Below are 22,226 nucleotides of genomic sequence, written 5' to 3'. Positions count from 1 at the left end.
CAACATTCATGGCTGAGGCTGCCACTGCAGTGCAACGCCTGAAAAATGACTGAAGCCACATTAAGGTGAATAAGCAACCTTTCGGTAGCCTCAAAAACTGCAGTAGAACTGCCCCGCACGCCTGCCTTATGGCGCGGCATGTTGCTTTGTATCATATATCAAAGATTCAGGTGAGAGACCATGCATAGCAGCCAAATGGGTTAAAGAGAGTTCAAGACATAGCAGTGTACGCGGGCTGGAAAAGCAGAACGCTGCTAGATTGCGATCAATACGTATCTAGCCTGTCATAATTTACTATATTTGCTTACATCAGATCATCAGGATTTGTAAAGATGAAACAGCCAATTTGTTAATCTTTGCTCCATAATCCATCACTGTGAGAATGTATCCAGCCTTGTAATTTCATACCCCCGTAACGACTTAACTCAGCAGGAGTGAGAGAGTTGATAGCTTGGATTTGCATATAGTTAATAGAGAATGAGGGCCTCCATCCAATTGGACAGTTTACACAGATATTCTTTTCAGTATTACTTGAAGAAAATCCAGCGGACTCTAAAGGTAGCGCTGTTTGTGTAGTGGAGCTGGCTGCAGAATATCTTGTGATATTTGCTGACTGCATGCACTGTGGTACAGGAAACTCTTTGGTATCCGGCACCGACGGGACCGGCGTGTTGCCGGTTGATCAAAAATTCTGGATGACGGAGAGGGTTATCTACCGAGGCTATTTTTACCAAAAATATTTAAAAATCAATAAATGTGCAGTATACAGTAATTGGGTACTCACCTACAGAATGTTGTGTTAAATGGATGGTGGAAGATGCTTGATTAAGTACAGTACTGCCAGTTGAGGGTAATGCAATGCAATGACTACCAGCAGCGAGGGAGACACACATTACCCCTGTAAAATGGCGGATCAGAAGAGACTACCGGCAGCGCGGGAGAGTCAAACTCCTGTTACAGGGGTATTGAGGAGTTCCGACTTCTCCAAGAAGCCGAGTAGTGGCAGTTTGGAGAGCTACCCCCACTGACTAACTTGGCCACCGCGAGAGACTCGGACTCGGCAACATTGCCGGTTATTGAGGTGTTGTTTTCGGAGTGAGAATTTTGCCGGTTAATAGAGAATTCCGGATATTTAGGTGCCGTTTAAACGAGAGTTTCCTGTAATTCTCAGTATGTCACAGACCGTCCCTTTTGTGCTTTCCTCCTTTTTCCCTGGCTCTGTACTGGCTTATAAACCGTTCAATCTCTAACTTCTTCCAGTTCTGAGGAAAGGCCGTCGTGCTGAAGCGCTGACTCTGTTTTTCTCTCTCTCCACAGATGCTGCCTGACCTGCTGAGTGTTTCCAGCACTTCCTGCTCTTTAATTTGCGCTCTTGGAGCTGATGTTAGAACTGTTTCATTGACAGGAATCTGAGTCTTCATGCGTTTCCCCACTCCCAGTTGTTTCAGGATAGAGACAGAAAAACACAACAAAAAATACTTAAGCACAAATACGCAGAAGCAACAGGATTTTTTTTAAAACCCACACTGCTGTCTCTCGGAGAAACCTGACAGCTGGTCTATTATGTTTGGTGTGATTGGCATTAAAATCAGCTGCTGGGATGATTTTACGCTTGGATCAAGAATTATGAATGGGAATTGGAAATGGCACGTTCAGAATTCCAGGCTTGGATTACACTCACACTTGGATTGGTTTTTGGTTATCAGGAGTTGAACTGCAGCACCAATAGATTTTCCTGCAGGTCCTGCTTTTTATAAACATGCTTTTAAAATGTTCTAGGCTTTTGTTTGCATTTAAGTTTCCAGCCGTGTTTTAAGACAGCGGGAGATATGTTTTTTTTTATTTTGCAAACAAGAGTATTGTCTAGTAAAAGAAAAAACAGCTTTCTGCATATGTTTCTAAATCGCATGATTTGGTTTCAAGACACCTGCTGTCTTTCAGGCTGTGAAAGATAATCGGAACGGTATTATCTATCTAGTCCCATAATTTTCATACTGATAGCTTTTTGTTCGAGATGTCTTGCGTCTGAGATTGTATAGCAGCCAATACACAGTCTTCAGCATTACCCTTTCTTACCTGCGGGCAGAGGCTATCGATCTGGGTTGCCGCCATGCGAACCAACTTCACGCCTTCCTCATTATTTGAGATGGAGCAGGCAAGGTTTGCAACCTGTAATTTAGACAGCAAATGAGAAAGCACATTACCAAGCAAATTTGACACTTTCCTAATGTGCATCATCTGTGGAAAAATCAAGTAGAAGTCAAGAGGACCATTATCTACATTATAAATGAACAATTTGGGGCCTCGTTTGCATCCAAGGCAAAAACAACCTGATGTTTGGAAGACAGTATGTTTGCTTATAAAATGTGAATCACTTTGTTCACCGATACTGATTTGTTTACAACATGTTTTAAGATATGCAGGGTTCTGCCTTATGGCTAGCTGGGTTAAGTCCATCACACAATGTGGTACTGAGCCAAACAGATCTAAACGGTTCCGAGTTCAATCTCTGGCCCGTGAGTGAGCTGGAGCAGTAATGTGGGCACCAGACTTTGCCTCACCCTCTGTCTAGGGAGGGGAAAAAAGTTTGCCAGCATTTCCATCCCAGGTCACTGTCCAGTATCTCCTTCTTGAAATTGTATTTCTGTGGCTATTGGGCAAGGGGAAGATGATGCTATTCCTTCCTTCCCCCGAATGGTTAAATATCCTGTAGAGACTGAGGCCTGCAGTTTAACTCCACCCCTTCTAGCGGAAACCAGGCTTGGGCAGCAGGGGGAGGGTGGAAGTTAAAATCGAGCAGGGTCCTTTTTAAATATGCAGATCTGCTCCAATGATGTGGTCAGGGCTTGATTTGTGATGTTAACCTGAGGCTTGAGTGGGGGAGCAGTGCTGGCTTCCCCACCAGGCCAAAACTGCTGGGAATAGGAGCTAGGGTTTCAAGGTGCCCAGTTAAGATTAAATTTGTTATTGTTTTGCAGGTTTCCTTGTGGGCCAAGAGGAGCGGGAGAGCTTCTCCAGGTCCCACAAGGAATTCTTGGACCTCCCCTGCTCTGGGATTTATCCTCGCCCCCACATACCCACTCACCTTAGCGCTGAGGACCGTTCCCTCTGGCCCCCGGCAGCTTCCTCAGGAGGTGCGATTTTAGCGGCTGGGTAGCCGCTTCTCACTGCCTCCTGCGGCTTTCGGACAGGCACGCCGCTAGCTCTGCTGGGTTCCCGCCCGGGAGTAAAAATCAAAGCCTGACGGTCAAGGCTCGCACATGAAGAATGGCCATTTGGTGAGCGACCAGAGCAGTGCCTGTGGAGCTGTACCATCGGGAATCTCCACCGTCAACAACATTGCTTATATAGCACCCTTAACCTGGGGCAAGGGGAATACAAACACCAAGGATGGCTTTGGGGAGATAACCAAAAGCAAAATGAAAGAGAAAGCATTTGAGCAGGTTTTTTGATGGTGGAGAGAGATGCACCAAGAAAGAGGGAATTAAAAGGAGGATTTCCGTAAGCGACTGTGGTGGTGCAGAGGGAGCAGAATGCCCAGTAGGACAGTCACATCAGCAGAACATTGAAGCTGGAAGTCTGCATCCTGAGGAGCTCAGGCGATTGGCAAGGAGAACGTTGGAGATTTTGTCCCTGGAGGCGATAAAAAAATAACAGCGATGAGAGTTTCAGTGACGGTGGAGAGGAATAGGCACGGAGGCAGGCAATGTTATGGAGGTGGGAACAGGAGATTTGAAGAGGGTAACAAACTGGGGAACAAACATTAAGTAAGGGTTTACCCAGGTAATAACTTGAGATGGTCAAGTTCAATTGTGGTTAGATTTGACTATCTCATTAAGTAATGAATCAATTGGCTTCAAAATGTTTTCAGTAATTTGATTTCTTTCTTGTGATTATAAATAGTCCCTTCTCAGCAGATGCTGTTTTGTGGGGGGAAGGAGGAGGAGGGGGGTGGTTGGTAAAAGCTATCAGACTGACACATCTGCACTATTTTATATTATTCCTACAGAATGGATTTTAACACATTAATGATCGACTATTTATAATTTTTTTTCAAAATTACAAAACTGCAGGGAGAAAAGAGAAAATGAAAAATTCCCTCAGCTTTTGACCCACTGTGTTTCTAATACACATCGAAGTAACAAGCAGGTTACTTCTCCTGTGTATTCCCAGGGAACACAGCGGGTATTGAGCTGCCTGCGAGAGATTTGTTTCGTGACTATCAATTTGAAAAGTGTCCCCAAGTGCTGCAGAACATTCATTCAGAACTGGGAGCACACGATCATCTGTTCACAGTTCATGGTGTGCAATTTTTTTTTTAAACTATAACACTGAAAGCACCGCGAATGGAATCTTGCGATAACAATATCACATTGGCCAGGACAGCTGGGCATGGTAGTGCTCATTTGAATCTCTCCGTGTCTCCGTGCTTCACGACTTCCTCACTTCTCCAAGAAACGTTCCTCACCTCGAGATAAACAATCTCCGATTTAAAAAAAACAGTTGATTAATTCCCGATGCATTTTTATGAGCACGCCCTGACCTATTTCAAGGTTTCTGTGTGTATTTTTTTTTACTCTCTCGCAGGGCTAAGGATCCCAGAATTTGCTTGGCAGAGCAGCGCGGTGGTTCTGCTGCTCGCTTCACACTTTTACGCTCACAGACTGAAGTGCCGGTGGAGGCGATGTGCCAAGTGGCTGCCTTGCGCGCATGACGCGTTTTGTCGCTCCTTTTGTCCCGGTGCCTGGTTGATGTGGCAGCTGATCAGGAAAACAGTGCTGGTAGCAGAGCAGTGGGGGTGTTTGCTTTCCGACCCGTGCATGAATGCTGTTAGATGCATTTCTGGGACAAGGCCAGGATCTGAGGAACTGGAGCAAAGTATCTCACTAATGTTTTGTCAAGGGTTACAAACCCAACCAATGTCTTACTCAAGGGCTACTCTCAGGAATGCTGCACTATGGAGTAAAGGACACAAGTTTGCACCTACATTACCGACATTGCAACAGTGACTACATTTCAAAAGTACTTCACTTTGGGACGTCCTGAGGTCGTGAAAGGCGCTATATAAATGCAAGTTTTTATTTTGTTGTTGCTTTCCACCTGTGGTTCCCTTCCATATGGTCAGCTTGTGACAAGGCTCTGTGGGCAGTGGCAGACATAAATCACACTCTCAATCTGGCTTGAGTGTCCACAGGAAAACTTGGCCACTGTTTTGCCACTTCCCAAATGGCACTTGATCCCACTGAGATTGCGGGGCTCACTTAGAGCCGTAGTCTCTCATTCTGCTAGAGCATTTCACACCTAATCTGAGCTGTCTTTTGTCTCCACTAGTCCTATTACCATCTCGTCTGGTTTTGAATACCTCTTAATGTCTCTTTACTTCTTTTGTTCTGTCCCAGCCCTGCCTTTCGATCTATTTCATTTCCTTTCCAGTTTTGAAAAAGGGTTCACCCGAAACGTCGACTCTAATTTCTCTCCACGGATGTTGCCTGGCCTGCTGAGTTTTTCCAGCATTTTCTGTTGTTATTTAGTATGGCAAGTATACCCATTTCATGCAGATGCATTTATTACTAGCTGCATGCTAGGCAGGACTGATGAGACTTCGAGGGGAGACCGGCATTCCACCAGCCCCATTTCCAAAGGAGATATGACGATGGAGGAGACTGGATGTAAGAAGGACCTACGCCCCATTCACCACAATTTGGCTATTAGGTCAGAAAGGGGTGGAAACCTGGAGAAAACGGGTTCCAAATTCTTCTTCCCTACGTTAATTCCACCTCCAAAATTGACTGGAATTTATTCACAATTTTCCTGCATAAATGGGTGGACATTTTCAATGTGAGCCAGAGGCTATGGCTGGGAAATTCCTAGGAGAAGCTACCACACCTCCGCCAGAACTTCGCCAAACGAGGTTCGCTTAGACGAGGGTTCCGCCACACTTCCAGCGAAGTTACGGCAGAGCAACAGGAGCAGCTCCGTGGAAACGCCCAGCCTACATACCTAATAATACTGGCTTCCCAAATAAATGCACCAAAGAGTACATGCGAACTCAACATGATCAAATCATATCTGATATTGCAGAAGTGAATTTTTAGCCTTCGCATTTCTTTTTTGGCACAGCACCATGTCCGCATAATTTATCAAGGTCTATATAACGATGCAATTCTGGTTCTCTTCAACTCCCTGCAAAGCCTGTCATTACCGAATAATATATCACATGTTAAAGGCTTGCAAATTCTCTGCACACTACATTTCTTAGTTGGCATGTCATCTCATTCACGCTGCACTGACTTGTCATTTAATTTAAGGGTTTGTACAGCTAATATTTTTCCTTGGCAAATCCTGCAATGCAAATACAGTTCAGCTCCTTTCATCGCAGCAACATTCAGCTGGGTAGATGTAGTCGCATCAACATCTGAAATTGTACAAAACTAATGCTAAATCAGGCTTGATTATCAGAACCGTTAAGATTCCAATGGGAGGATTTTCTATAGGCATTTAACAGAATTCTAAAATGAACAGAAAATAAACAAAAGAATGATTGCAAACTGCAAAGTCATTTTAAGAAAGTGCTGCTGTGGCCACACTCAAATTTAATTGCTTTTTTTTCTTATACTCAAGTTTTAAAATTCAAAGATTTAATCTTTTGATATTTTCCACCTCATTTTATCAGGTTATCCTTTCTCACCTCCAAGAAACTTCTCTCATTTACAACCTTTGCACAGTCCTATATTCATTGCTCCTCTAATATCTTCTCTTGATCACTTTAAGCTCCAAATATAGCCACTCTACTTGCCCTTCCTTCTCCCTCCGTTCCCTCTTAGTCTTGAACTAAGCACATTAGATTATTTTCTACTTTAATTCCTGGATCTAAAAACTGCGCAGCTTCTTCCCTCAGTCTTCCCTTCCTTCTGCAATCCACTGGCTTTTTTAAAAAACAAAAATCTTCGTGTCACCTAATCATTACATCTTGATTTACTTCATATACTTTTCCACTCATTTCAACCTTGGTGTTGTCCTGAATTATTGGACATTGCTCTTCATCTGGACTTCTCTATTTTCTGCCAAGCATACTTTCATCTTTAGCCAGGCAGGATGGTGGGACAATCTAGGTCGTTAACCCACCTCATATTGTCTGACAGGAGAAGCAGATTGTCATGGAAGAGTGCATGTCTCTGATGATTCTGCAGTCATAAAGGACTTTGCCATTGACCTTAAAGCATTTGGCTATCACAAAGGGTGATGGAAGCAGATTCAAAAGAGAATTGGATATACTTGAAGGGAAAAAAATTGCAGGGGAAAAAGCAGGGGAGTGGGATTAATTGGATAGCCTGACCAAAGAGCTGCACAAGCACATGGGCCGAATGGCCTCCTTCTGTGCTGTATCATTCTACGATTCTATGATTTATTCTATCCAACAAGCTGGCTGAAAACAGCTGAAACGCATCAATACAAGATTTTCAGCCTTGACTGATACCGAAACCACGGCTTTCTGAATGCTCCACAGGAACATCTAGACTTTACACTTGAGGTGCCAGTACAGTAAATGACGAGGACGAGACCCTTTAACTAATGCCATGTGGGAAAATTGGCAGATTTCTGTATTTTATCTCATACAGCTCTGAAATAGCTACAGTGAAGATGGAAACTCTCTGTCCTTACCCAATTTCAAAATGGAAGTCTGAAGTTAATTTGTTCATGGGGCCAAGCCACATTGATTGATCTGAAGTTGTGTCAGGATAGAAGAGCATTGCTCGAAACTCACTTCAGCTGAATACTAGAATTGGCCACGACTCACCATATACTATGCCACGAGAGATTGACGAGTAATATAAGACTTATATAGAACCTTGGCTAGACCACACTTACAGTACTGTGCTCAGTTCTGGTCTCCATATTACAAAAATGATATAGAGGGAGTGTAGAAGGTGCAAAAAAGATTTACAAGGATGATACCAGAATTGAGAGGTTATAATTATCAGGAAAGACAGAACAAGCTTGGGCTCTTTTCTCTAAGAGATGACCTGATAGAGGTCATTAAAATTATGAAGGGTTTGATAGGGTAGATGTAGAGAAGATGTTTCCACTTGTGGGGAAATCTAGAACTCGGGGGCATAGTTTCAGAATAAAGGGTCGCCCTTTTAGAACTGAGATGAGGAGGAATTTCTTCTCTCAGAGGGTCGTAAATCTGTGGAATTCTCTTCCCCAGAGAGCTGTGGAGACTGGGTCATTGAATACATTTAAGGCGGAGATAGACAGATTTTTGCAAGATAAGGGAGCGAAGGGTTATGGGGAGCGGGCAAGGAAGTGGCTTTGAGCCCAAGATCAGCCATGATCTTATTGAATGGCGGAGCAGGCTCAAGGGGCCAAGTGGCCTATTCCTGCTCCTATTTTTTATGTTCTTATGAATTCAGGAGACACCTCTTTACTCGGAGAGTGGTTAGAATGTGGAACTTGCTACCATATGGAGTAGTTGAGGCGAATGGCATAGATGCATTTAAGGGGAAGCTAGAAAAGTACATGGGGAAAATATAAGGATATGTTGATAGGGTGAGACGAAGAAGGGTAGGAGAAGGCTCGTGTGGAGCAGAAACACTGGCATAGACCTGTTGGGCTGAATGGCCTGTTTCTGTGCTGTAAATACTATGTAATATATGGAAACTTTGATATTCTCCTGAAGTAAAGGTTGTAATCAAATGGCCTGTTACAATTTGGAGTTTATCCCAACACTGTTGTCTTATGCTTACAGCATGGAGACAATTTTCATGAGCAGACCAAATCTCCTATGAATTGAAACTTAGACCATTATGGGTACCATGGGTGGAATATGTACTTTGCATTAACAGTCACCCTTAATCATGGTATTGCCCACTGCAGACCATGATCTCCTGCCTTTCGAAAGGCAAAAAATACCACATTGTCAGGCCAATGTCTGAATCTAATAGATTTATTTGCATGTTGAATAGTGCATAGGAGCAGTAAGACACAGCAAAACATTTTAGAATACAGTACTTAAAAATAGAACCAGTCCACAAAATGTCAATAAAAACTTTTTTTAGTACCTATTCCTCATGCAGTTTTGTTTCTGTCAACCTCCACAATGAGATGTTGTACATAAATGTTGTGAATTTTTAGTCCATTGGAACATTGAAACAGGAATAGAGTGTTTAGCCCCTCAAGACTGTTCTGCCACTCAACTAAATCATGGCTCATCTGTACCTCACCTATCAATCTATCGATCTCAGTCTTGAGAATATGAATTGACCCAACATCCACAGCTTTTTGGCAGAGCGAGTTCCAGATTTCCACTAAGAACATAAGAATTAGGAGCAGGAGTAGCCCATATGGCCCTTCGAGCCTGCTCCGCCATTCAATAAGATCGTGGCTGATCTTCAACCTCAACTCTACTTTCCCACCTGATCTCCATATCCCTTGATTCCCCAGAAATCTATCTATCTCAGCCTTGAATATACTCAACGACTCAGCATTCACAGCCCTCTGGGATAGAGAATTCCAAAGATTCACAACCCTCTGAGAGAAGAAATTCCTCCTCATCACAATCTTAAATGGCCAACCCCTTATCCTGAGACTCTGGCCCCTAGTTCTAGACTCTCCAGCTAGGGGAAACAACCTCTCAGCATCTACCCTGTCAATCCCTCTCAGAATCTTATATGTATCAATGAGATCACCTCTCATTCTTTCAAACTCCAGAGAGCATAGCCCCAATCTACTCCAGGTGTGGTCTCACCAAAGCCCTGTACAATGGTAGTAAGACTTCCTTACTCTTGTATTCCAACCCCCTTGGAATAAAGGCCAACATGCCATTTGCCTTCCTAATTGCTTGCTGTATCTGCAAGTTAACTTTCTGTGTTTCCTGTATGAGGACAACTAAATCTCCCTGAACACCAGCACTTAATAGTTTCTTACCATTTAAAAAATATTCTGTTTTTCTATTCTTCCTATCAAAGTGAATAACCTCACATTTCCTCATATTATGCTCCATCTGCCACCTTATTGTCCACTCTCTTAACCTGTCTATATCCCTTTGCAGGCTCTTTGTGTCCTCTCACAGCTTACTTTCCCACCTAGATTTGTATCATCAGCAAACTTGGATACATTGCACACGGCCCCTTCATCTAAATCATTGATATAGATTGTGAATGGCTGAGGCCCCAGCACTGATCCTTGCGGAACCCCACTAGTTACAAGCTGCCAACCGGAAACTGACCCGTTTATCCCTACTCTCCGTTTTCTGTCCGTTAACTAATCCTCTATCCATGCTAATATATTACCTCCAAACCCATGAGTCCTTATCTTGCGTAGCAACCTTTTATGTGGCATTTTATTGAATAGCTTTTGAAAATCCAAATATACTACATCCACTGGTTCCCCTTTCTCTACCCCGCTAGTTACATCCTCAAAATACTCTAATAAATTTGTTAAACACGATTTCCCTTTCATAAAACCACGTTGACTCTGACTAATCATATTATGATTTTCTAAGTGTCCTGTTACCACTTCCTCAATAGTAGATTCCAGCATTTTCCCGATGACTGATGTCAGGCTAATTGGCATGTAGTTCCCTGTTTTCTCTCTCCTTTCTTGAATAGTGGGGTTACATTTGCTACCTTCCAATCCGCCGGGACCATGCTAGAACTGAGGGAATTTTGGAAGATCACAACCAATGCATCCACTATCTCTGCAGCCACCTCTTCTAGAACCCTAGGATGTAGGCCATCAGGTCTAGGGGATTTCTCGGCGTTTAGTCCCATTTGTTTCTTCTGTACTTCTTCTGTACTGATATTAATTACTTTAAGTTCCTCACTCTTATTAGCTCCTTGGTTCCCCACTACTTTTGGTATGCTTATGGTGTCTTCCACTGTGAAGACAGATACAAAATATTTGTTTAAAGTCTCTGCCATTTCTTTATTCCCCATTACAATTTCACCTGGCTCAGTATCTAAGGGATCAATGCTTACTTTTGATACTCTCTTCCTTTTTACATACTTGTAGAAGCTCTTGCAGTCTGTTTTGATATTTTATGCCAGTTTACTCTCATATTCTATTTTCTCCCTTTTTATCAATTTTTGGTCATCCTTTGCTGGTTTCTAAAGCTCTCCGAACCCTCAGGCTTACTATTATTCTTCACAACATTATAAGCCTCTTCTTTTAATCTAATACTATCCGTAACTTCTTCAGCTAACCACGGATGGATCGCTTTTCCTGTGGAGTTTTTATTTCTCAATGGAATGTACATTCGTTGAGAATTTTGGAATATTTCTCTAAATGTTTGCCACTGCTTATCTACTGTCATACCTTTTAATCTAATTTTCCAATCTATCTTAGCTAACTCGCCCCTCATACCTGCGTAATTGGCTTTATTTAAGTTTAAGACTCTCGTTTCCAACTGAAGTATTTCACTCTCAATACTACCCTTTGTGTGAAAAAGTGCTTCCTGAGCTTACTCCTAAATGGCCTAGGTCTAATTGTAAGATTAAGGCCCCTTGTTCTGGAGTCCCTCAATGGAGGAAATCATTTAATTGTATCTGTCCTGCAGAATCCCTTTATCATTTTAAATACCTCAATTCAATCACCTCTCAATCTTCTAAACTCAAGGGAATACAAACCAGGTTTATGTAATCTGTCCTCATAATTTGCTAGCAGAAGCAGCATGCTATAGACAGGGCTAAGCGATCCCACAATCAACAGATCAGATCAAAGCTCTGAAGTCCTGCCACATCCAGTCGTGAATAGTAGTGGACCATTAAACAACTAACGGGAGGAGGAGGCTCCATGAATATCCCCATCCTCAATGATGGTGGAGCCCAGCACGTGATTGCAAAAGCCAAGGCTGAAGCATTTGCAGCCATCTTCAGCCAGAAGTGCCAAGTGGATGATCCATATCGGCCTACACCTGAGGTCCCCACCATCACAGAAGCCAGTCTTCAGCCAATTCGATTCACTCTACGTGATATCAAGAAATGGCTGAGCATACTGGATACAGCAAAGGCTATGGGCCCCGTCAACATCCCGGCTATCGTGCTGAAGACCTGTGCTCCAGAACTAGCTGCGCCTCTAGCCAAGCTGTTCCAGTACAGCTACAACACTGGCATCTATCCGACAATGTGGAAAACTGCCCAAGTATGTCCTGTCCACAAAAAGCAGGACAAATCTAATCCGGCCAATTACCACCCCATCAGTCTACTCTCAATCATACTCTCAATAAAGTCAATGGGAATCGAGGGGAAAACTCGCCACTGCCTGGAGTCATATCTAGCACAAAGGAAGATGGTTGTGGTGGTTGAAGGTCAATCATCACAGCCCCAGGACATCGCTGCAGGAGTTCCTCAGGGCAGTGTCCCAGGCCCAACCATCTTCAGCTGCTTCATCAATGACCATCCCTCCATCATAAGGTCAGAAATGGGGATGTTCGCAGATGACTGCACAGTGTTCAGTGCCATTCACAATTCCTCAGATAATGAAGCAGTCCATGCCCACATGCAACAAGACCTGGACGACATTCAGGCTTGGGCTGATAAGTGGCAGGTAACATTCCCATTGACTTTAGTTTTACTAGGGCTCCTTGATGCTACACTTGGTCAAATGCTGCCTTGATGTCAAGAGCAGTCACTCTCACCTCACTGGATTTCAGCTCCTTTGTCCATGTTTGGACCAAGGCTGTAATGAGGTCAGGAGCCAAGTGATCCTGGTGGAACCCAAACTGGGCATCAGTGAACAGGTTATTGTTGAGTAAGTGCCGCTTGATAGCACTGTCGATGACACCTTCCATCACTTTGCTGATGATTGAGAGTAGACTGATGGGAGGTAACATTCACGCCACAGAAGTGCCAGGCAATGACTATCTCCAACAAGCGAGAGTCTAACCACCGCCCCTTGACATTCAACGGCATTACCATCACCGAATCCCCCACCATCAACATCCTGAGGGTCACCATTGACCAGAAACTTAACTGGACCAGCCACATAAATACTGTGGCAACAAAAGCAGGTCAGAGGCTAGGTATTCTGCCATGAGTGTCTCACCTCCTGACTCCACAAAGCCTTTCCACCATCTACAAGGCACAAGTCAGGAGGGTGATGGAATACTCCCCACTTACCTGGATGAGTGCAGCTCCAACAACATTCAAGAAGCTTGACACCATCCAGGACATAGAAACATAGAAGATAGGAGCAGGAGTAGGCCATTCGGCCCTTCGAGCCTGCTCCGCCATTCAATGAGATCATGGTTGATCATCCAAATTCAGTACCCTGTCCCTGCCTTCTCCCCATATCCCTTGATCCCTTTAGCCTCAAGAAATATATCCAACTCTTTCTTGAATATATTTAATGAACTGGCCTCCACCGCCCTCTGTGGTAGAGAATTCCACAGGTTCACCACTCTCTGGGTGAAGAAATTCCTCCTCATTTCAGTCCTAAATGGCTTACCCCTTATCCTTAGACTATGACCCCTGGTTCTGCACTCCCCAGCCATCAGAAACATCCTTCCTGCATCTAGTCTGTCCAGACCTGACAGAATTTTATAGGTTTCGATGAGATCCCCTCTCAATCTTCTAAACTCCAGTGAGTATAAGCTCAATCGACACAATCTCTCCTCATACGTCATTCCTGCCATCCCAGGTATCAGCCTGGTGAATCTTCGCTGCACTCCCTCCATGGCAAGAACGTCCTTCCTCAGGTAAGGTGACCAAAACTGCACACAATACTCAAGGTGCGGTCTCACAAAGGCCCTGTACAACTGTAGCAAGACATCCTTGTTCCTGTACTCGAACCCTCTTGCTACGAAGGCCAACATACCATTTGCCTTCTTAACCGCCTGCTGCACCTGCACTCAACAAAGGAGGACAAAGGGACTAATTAAGAAAGGGAAAATAGAATATGAGAGTAAGCTTGCAGGGAACATAAAAACTGACTGTAAAAGCTTTTATTAGATATGTAAAGAGAAAAAGATTGGTGAAGTCAAGCGTAGGTCACTTGCAGTCAGAATCGGGAGAATTTATAATGGGTAGCAAAGAAATGGCAGACCAACTAAATACATATTTTGGTTCTGTCTTCACAAAGGAGGACACAAATAACCTCCCAGAAATACCGCGGAACATAGGGTCTGATGAAAGGGTGGAACTGAAAGAAATCAGTATTTGTAGGGAAATGGTGTTAGGAAAATTGATGGGACTGAAGGCCGATAAATCCCCAGGGCCTGATAATCTACATCCCAGGGTACTTAAGGAAGTGGCCCTAGAAATAGTAGATGCATTGCTGGTCATCTTCCAGAACTCGATAGACTCTGGAACAGTACCCATGGATTGGAGGGTAGCTAATGCTACCCCACTATTCAAAAAAGGTGGCAGAGAAAAAGCGGGGAATTATAGACCGGTAAGCCTGACATCAGTAGTGGGGAAAATGCTAGAGTCCATTATAAAAGATGTAATAGCAGAGCACTTGGAAAGCAGTGACAGGATCGGACAAAGTCAACATGGATTTACAAAAGGTAAATCATGCTTGACTAATCTACTGGAATTTTTTGAGGATGTAACTGGTAAAATAGATAAGGGAGAACCAGTGGATGTGGTGTATTTGGACTTTCAGAAGGCTTTCGATAAGGTCCCGCATAAGAGGTTAGCGTGCACATGGGATTGGGGGCAAGGTGTTGACTTGGATAGAGAACTGGTTGGCGGACAGAAAGCAAAGAGTTGGAATAAACGGGTCATTTTCCGAGTGGCAGGCAGTGACTAGTGGGGTAGCGCAAGGATCGGTCCTAGGACCCCAGCTGTTCACAATATATATTAATGATCTGGACGAGGGAATTGGATGTAATATCTCCAAATTTGCAGATGGCACAAAGCTGGGTGGGAGGGTATGCTGTGAGGAGGATGTCATGAAACTCCAGTACGATTTGGACAGGTTGGGTGATTGGGCAGAAACATGGCAAATGCACTATAATGTGGATAAATGTGAGGTTATCCACTTTGGTGGCAAAAACAGGAAGGCAGATTATTATTTGAATGGCAATAGATTGGGAGAAGGGGAAGTGCAAAGAGACCTGGGTGTTCTTGTGCACCAGTCGCTGAAGGTAAGCATGCAGGTGCAGCAAGCGGTTAAGAAGGCAAATGGTATGTTAGCCTTCGTAGCAAGAGGGTTCCAGTACAAGAAAAAGGATGTCTTGCTGCAGTTGTACAGGGCCTTGGTGAGACCGCACCTTGAGTATTGTGTGCAGTTTTGGTCACCTTACCTGAGGAAGGACGTTCTTGCCATGGAGGGAGTGCAGCGAAGATTCACCAGGCTGATACCTGGGATGGCAGGAATGACGTACGAGGAGAGATTGTGTCAATTGGGCTTATACTCACTGGAGTTTAGAAGATTGAGAGGGATCTCATCGAAACCTATAAAATTCTGTCAGGTCTGGACAGACTAGATGCAGAAAGGATGTTTCTGATGGCCGGGGAGTCTAGAACCAGGGGTCATAGTCTAAGGATAAGGGGTAAGCCATTTAGGACTGAAATGAGGAGGAATTTCTTCACCCAGAGAGTGGTGAACCTGTGGAATTCTCTACCACAGAGGGCGGTGGAGGCCAGTTCATTAAATATATTCAAGAAAGAGTTGGATATATTTCTTGAGGCTAAAGGGATCAAGGGATATGGGGAGAAGGCAGGGACAGGGTACTGAATTTGGATGATCAGCCGTGATCTCATTGAATGGCGGAGCAGGCTCAAAGGGCCGAATGGCCTACTCCTGCTCCTATCTTCTATGTTTCTATGCTTACCTTCAGCAACTGGTGCACAATAACACCCAGGTCTCTTTGCACTTCCCCTTCTCCCAATCTATTGCCATTCAAATAATAATCTGCCTTCCTGTTTTTACCACCAAAGTGGATAACCTCACATTTATCCACATTATAGCGCATTTGCCATGTTTCTGCCCAATCACCCAACCTGTCCAAATCGTACTGGATGTCCAAAGCAGTCTGTTTAATTGGCACCCCATCCACCACCTTAAACATAAACTCCCTCCACCACCAGCGTACCGTGGCTGCTGTGTGTACTGTCTACAAGATGCACTGCAGCAACTTGCCGAGGCGTCTTCGGCAGCACCTCCCAAACCCGCGATCTCTTCCACCTAGAAGGACAAGGGCAGTTGGCGCATGGGAACACCACCACCTCCAAGTTCCCCTCCAAGTCACACACCAACCTGACTTAGAAATATATCGCCGATCCTTCATCGTCGCTGGGTCAAAATCCTGGAACTCCCTCCCAAACAGCACTGTGGGAGTACCTTCACCACACGGACTGCAGCAGTTCAAGAAGGTGGCTCACCACCACCTTCTCAAGGGCAATTAGGGATGGGCAATAAATGCTGGCCTTGCCAGCGACACCCACATCCAATAAACAAATTTTAAAAAAATCCTTTAAACCCTTGTATCATTCTGCTGAATCTACACTGTACCTCCTTCAAGGCCAATATATCTTTGCTGAGCTAAATACATATTTCCTGAGCTCAACGTAAGCTCGAGGAATAGCACCTCATCTTTTGATTAGGCACTTTAGAGACTTCTGGACTCAACACTGAGTTCAACAATTTCAGACTATAACTCCTGCCCCCATTTTTTCAGGCGGCAGCTGTTGATGATTCTGCCATCCCTATTTGCAACATTTAATCTCTCCTGCCTTCCATTCTAGCAGAGACCGTCCCTTTTGTTCCTTCCTCCCCTCCCCCTCGCCTTTTCCTTGCCTTTGCACCTGCTTAAAACCTGTTACATCCCTAACTTTTTCCAGTTCTGACAAAGGGTCACAGACCTGAAATGTTAACTCTGTTTCTCTCTCCACGGATGCTGCCAGGCCTGCTGAGTGTTTCCAGCATTTTCTGTTGTTATTTTATATCTTTCCTGAGGTTCAGTGCTCAAATCTGAATGCAGTACTCCAGAAGGGATCTGACCAAGGCTCTGTACAACTGAAGCATCACCTACTTACTTTTTGAATTCCAATGCACTTGAGATAAAGACCAAAATTCCATTAGCCTTTTTGATTACTAATTGAACCTGTGCATTAGCTTTTAGTGATTTGTGTACATGGGCACGTATATCCCTTTGCTCCTCCACTGTTCCAAGTATTTCACCAAGAAGAATATATTCCGATATATCTTCCTTGGATCAAAATCAGGATACCTCATACTTCTCCACATTGAACACCATTGCCATAGTTTTATCCACTCACTTAGTCTGTCTATGTCCCTTTTTAATTTCCTGCTCCCACCTATACAACTTACTGTGACTCCTAAATCTGAAAACATAGAAACATAGAAGATAGGAACAGGAGTAGGCCATTCGGCCCCTCGAGCCTGCTCCACCATTCAATGAGATCATGGCTGATCATCCAAACTCAGTACCCTGTCCCTGCTTTCTCCCCTTGATCCCTTTAGTCTTAAGAAATATATCTAACTCCTTCTTGAATATATTTAATGAATTGGCCTCAACTGCCTTTTGTGGTAGAGAATTCCACAGGTTCACCACTCTCTGGGTGAAGAAATTCCTCCTCATCTCTGTCCTAAATGGCTTACCCTTTATCCTTAGACTGTGACCCCTGGTTCTGGATTCCCCTGCCATCAGGAACATCCTTCCTGCATCTAGTCTGTCTAGTCCTGTTAAAATGTTATAAGTTTCAATGAGATCCCCTCTCATTCTTCTAAACTCCAGCGAGTATAAGCCCAATCGACCCAATCTCTCCTCATACGTCATTCCTGCCATCCCAGGTATCAGCCTGGTAAAACTTGGATATACAACTTGCTATTTCATTATCCAATCATTGAATAGTGAAAAGCTGAGGTTGCAGCACACTTGGTGGCTCCAGCTCTTTTGGTGTACTTCTATTGGTTCCATTGGCCCACAGATTGTTGCTCCTGATTGCTATCCAGTGTGCACGCGTATGTGTGCACCTCAGTGGAGGATAGCATTGGGGTTGGCTGTGATGCCTGCTGGAAAAGTAGCCTGCCAACACTCATTGTCAGGGCTTATGCAAGAGTAATGGCCAGGTGGCATCAGTGGACATCTGGTGCCTGTAGAATGAGTCAGCACATAAGTAGAGGAGAGGAAAGGGGAAAACTGATAAGAAAAAGGAATCGTTTCTCTTTAGTATTTTGTCCTGTTACGTTATATATTTATAAAACTAGTAGATCCTCCATAACACTTCCAAAGTGAGTTGGAATATATGCTTTTTATAACAATCGAACTGAGTATTATTTTATAATGTGAACAGTTTTGATCTCCATATTATAAAAAATATAAAGGCACTGGAGAAAATGCAAAAAAGATTTACTAGAATGATGCCAGATCTGAAAGGTTATACCCATCACGAAAGATTGAACATGCTGGGCTATTTTCTATAGAAAAGAGAAGACTGAGAGGTAACCTGATTGAGGGCTTTAAGATTATGAAAGGGTTGGATAGGATAGATGTACAGAAGACGTTTCCACTTGCGGGGTAGACTAGAACTAGGGGCCATAAATATAATGTAGTCACTAATAAATCCAATAGGGAATTCAGGAGAAACCCAGAGTGTGGTTAGAATGTGGAACTCGCTACCACGTGGAGTGGTTGAGCATAAATGCATTTAAGGGGAAGCTAGATAAACACATGAGGGAGAAAGGAATAGAAGGATATGTTGATATGGGGTTAGATAAAGAAGAGTGGGAGGAGACTCGTGTGGAACATAAACACCAGCATGGACCAGTTGGGCCGAATGGCCTGTTTCTGTTCTGGAAATACTATAATACAACCAAGTGCGACAGAGAAAATGTTGCAGGAAGTAAGTGCAACAGTTACAGGAAGTGCACGCTAAATGCAAGATTTTTAATCTATTAAAGATATTTTTATAGTATTCACCCTGGCCCACCTATTGTTTGCACAATCTGTTTGACTATTACTATCAGTAGAAGTGCACTCCATGTATATCACATTGATGCAATACAACAAATTTGTGTAGCTTTCTTCAAATGCAGACTTTTCATTTGAGCTTACAGTAACGGCCATCATTTAGTGTAAGAGGATGCAAGCAAGCGTGTTTGCATCTCCTTGTGTGTGTGTGCTTCCAGACTGCCAAATAGGATATTCCAATTAGAAACACAGCAGAAATGTCATCAAACTATTCCTAAAATATCTCTGCCCAGAATTAATTCATTTGAAACGCCAGTAAATTTTGTTCCGCATCATGTTGCACGTAGATGTCATCTCACTTCTTTTGTTATTTCTGGGCCATGTCTCTAGGTTAGTGTAGACTACACCAACTAACAGAGCTAGGCAGGTTTTTCTAAAGTGCACAAATTGCTACATTTGCCACTGAAGCATTCTGAAAAGAGCAGTAATATCCGGTCTCACCGAAAAGAGCAATAATGTCTGCTTTCTCAGGTGGACGTAAAAGATCCCCTGGCACGATTTCAAAGAAGAGCAGGGGAGTTCTCCCCTGTGTCCTGGCCAATATTTATCCTTCAACATCACTAAAACAGATTGGCCTAGAAATTCAGTATCGCCATGTTTGGGGCGCTACAGCCGAGCGTTCGCTAAACTTAGCGCCCGGCGCAACTTAGCGCCACCTTCGCCAAAATTGAGTTGCATCACCCCAAGAGGTTGCTGCTGCGCTAAAGCAGGCGGTGCACGACTATCATAAGGCGCTAAGCCGGCGAGCCGAGGCGCTTCCACCGAGGGCGGGCAGACACGCTGGCGCCGGTCAGCTCTTAAAGGGGGAGGGTTGACTTGGTTTGCAGCCACGCCCTGCACACTGGAGCCCTGATTCTAGGCCTGGACAGACCTGCTTCGACAACGTTACGCCCACGACCATGGAGAGGGCCAGGGAGCGAGCGCAGCGCTTCAGTGAGGGTGCCCTGAAGGTTCTGGTTGGCGCAGTGGAGCGCAGGCGACCTATCCTCTTTCCTGACAGTGGCAGGAGGCCGCTGCCCAGCGAATATAGAAAAGCTTGGAGGGAGGTGGCACACAGAGTGACCTCTAGCAGCATGGTCCCTAGGACACCAACGCAATGCAGGAAGAAGTTCAACGACCTCACTCAGGTTGTCAGGGTGAGTACCCTTTCCAGTATCCTCTTCATCCCTGCATGTGCACCTCACTTTATGGCCAAAGGGTCCTGAAAGCCCCAATGCCCAGCCCTCATCCAACACCTATGGGACTCTCATGAAAATCACATGCACATTCACCACTTGACACACTGTCAGGGCTATTCCACCATGGGAGGCAGTGCAGGCAAGATCAGGGCTTCACACTGTCAGGGCTATTCCGCCATGGGAGGCAGTGCAGGCAAGATCAGGGCTTCACACTGTACTCAGAGCCCGTCCTTTCTCTTGCAGGGCAAGCTGGCCCACAATAGGAGGCAGCAGCAATGGACCGGGGGAGGCCGTCCTGAACTGAAAGACCTCAGCGACCTGGAGCAGCAAGTGGAGCGGATTATGGCAGGCCGGCTGATTGGCCCCGTCGCCACTGGAGATGCCGACCCCGTTCTGGACAGCAATGGTAAGGTCATCACCTTTTTGACCTCTCTCTTTCCACTTGTGCCTCACACCAGCATCCTTTGCCACTCTCGAACCAATGCAGTGCATAGCAGCACTCATGCCTCCCTCACTGCCGCCCTGTCCTCACACTAAAGCAACTGTTGTACCTCCCTGCTTTCAGATGCTGATTCGCCAGGTGAGGAGGCGGGCCCTCAAGCTGGCACTGTGAGTGAATCGGAAGGCGAGGAGGAGGAAGAGGAAGCCGTACCATCAGTGCCACCCTCAGCCGAGGCAGCCCGTGGCCATGATGGGGACACGTCTTCCCTGGAGGGGAGCAGGGGGGAAAGGTCTGAGGAGGGTGAAGCTCCGGGGCCCAGCGGGCTGCAGCAACGCGGGAGGGGTAGGGAAGCTCGGCGGCCTTCTCCCCGGAGGGTGAGTGCGGCCTCCAGTCCTGCTACAGTGAGCGCAGAGGAGGTGCGGCTCCTTGGTGAAATGGGCGCCCAGGCTGAGCGCAGGCACATTGAGCTCATGGCTGCAGTGGCAAGGATGCCTGACTGCATAGAGTCACTGGCAAGGAGTGTGCAGGAATTCGGGGCAGCACAGGCCAGGAGTCTGCAGGACTTCAGGGCAGCACAGGCCAGGAGTCTGCAGGACTTCGCTGGATCACAAGCCAGGAGTCAGCAGGACGTCACTGCATCACATGCGGCTTCCAGCCAAGTGCTTAGTTGTGCCATGCAGTCACTGGCTGGTCTGATGCAGACACAGATCAGGGCCACACGAGCACTAACTGCTGCCACCCTCGCTAGATCGGCCAGTAATTGCCGGGGCCCTCGCCGCACCGCAGCAGCCCAGCAGTCTGTGCTTCAGCAGATTGCTGCGCATGCTTCAGTGCTGGCCCATGCGAGTGCCAGTGTGTCATCTGACCAGGGAGTGCCTGTGCTCTGTCAGGTTGGCAGCATTCCTGCTGCTAACACTGTCACTCCTCCACTGCAGCTGCCACCACCCGTAGGACAGACTGCTGCCGCCCAAGCAGAGTTGGAGCAGTCAGCAGCCGGGCCCTCCAGGCCCAGAGCTGGTCCAGGCCGTCCCCCAAGGGCATCTGCCGACTCACTATCTGACCCTCAGCAGCCGTCCCCCAGCTTTGCTGCAGCCACTGGGGTCCCATTGCGGAGGAGCTGCAGGGCGGGAAGGGGCCAATCTCGCAAGCGAGGCAGATCACCCTCACAGGCCAAAAAGTAGGACATGTGGCAAAATGTTGTGATTGTTTCTGAAGGCCGAGGATGTTGTGTTTTTTTCTCTGAAGGCCGAGGATGTTGTGTTTTTTTCTCTGAAGGCCGAGGATGTTGTGTTTGTTTTTTATGAAGGCCGAGGATCATGGGCATTTTTGTTTAACTGTTTTGTTCATTGTCTCCAGGTTGTGAGAGCCAGTTATGTGTCCAACTGTTTTTTGGGGGGTTTCTCTGTATTTCTTTGTCATGCAGGAAGGGCACAGAGTTTGTTAAATAAAAAATTGTCTTTATTCAGATTATGCATGTTTCCACTTTGAACTATTTGTTGCCTTGACCGCCTCAGGGTTTGCGGAGCGGCTCCATTCATGTTCTTTCAATGGCACAAGCCATTCCCTGAGAGGGGGCCTAGAACCGACTTGCAATAAGCCACTGACAGACGGCCCTTGCACTTTGTGCCTCCCTCCCATCTTGGTGCTCCTCCTCCTCCTCCTTCCC

At 45.4% G+C, this 22,226-nt stretch overlaps 1 protein-coding gene across 2 annotated transcripts in view; it reads right to left on the bottom strand.

Annotated features, from left to right (window-relative positions):
- The window catches only part of ctnna2 (catenin (cadherin-associated protein), alpha 2), a 1,873,786-nt gene that overhangs the window by 521,585 nt on the left and 1,329,975 nt on the right, over window positions 1-22,226 (bottom strand). For both annotated transcript variants that reach the window (XM_085975533.1, XM_085975534.1), the window contains one exon: window positions 2,077-2,169. In XM_085975533.1, the coding sequence (XP_085831659.1) occupies window positions 2,077-2,169 (93 nt within the window). The remainder of the gene's footprint in view (window positions 1-2,076; window positions 2,170-22,226) is intronic.

Source organism: Somniosus microcephalus, chromosome 2 (genome assembly GCF_052327205.1).
Source record: "Somniosus microcephalus isolate GS21.2 chromosome 2, FLI_Smic_1.0, whole genome shotgun sequence".
Lineage (NCBI taxonomy): Eukaryota > Metazoa > Chordata > Chondrichthyes > Squaliformes > Somniosidae > Somniosus > Somniosus microcephalus.
This window is presented reverse-complemented; position numbering and strand designations above follow the sequence as displayed.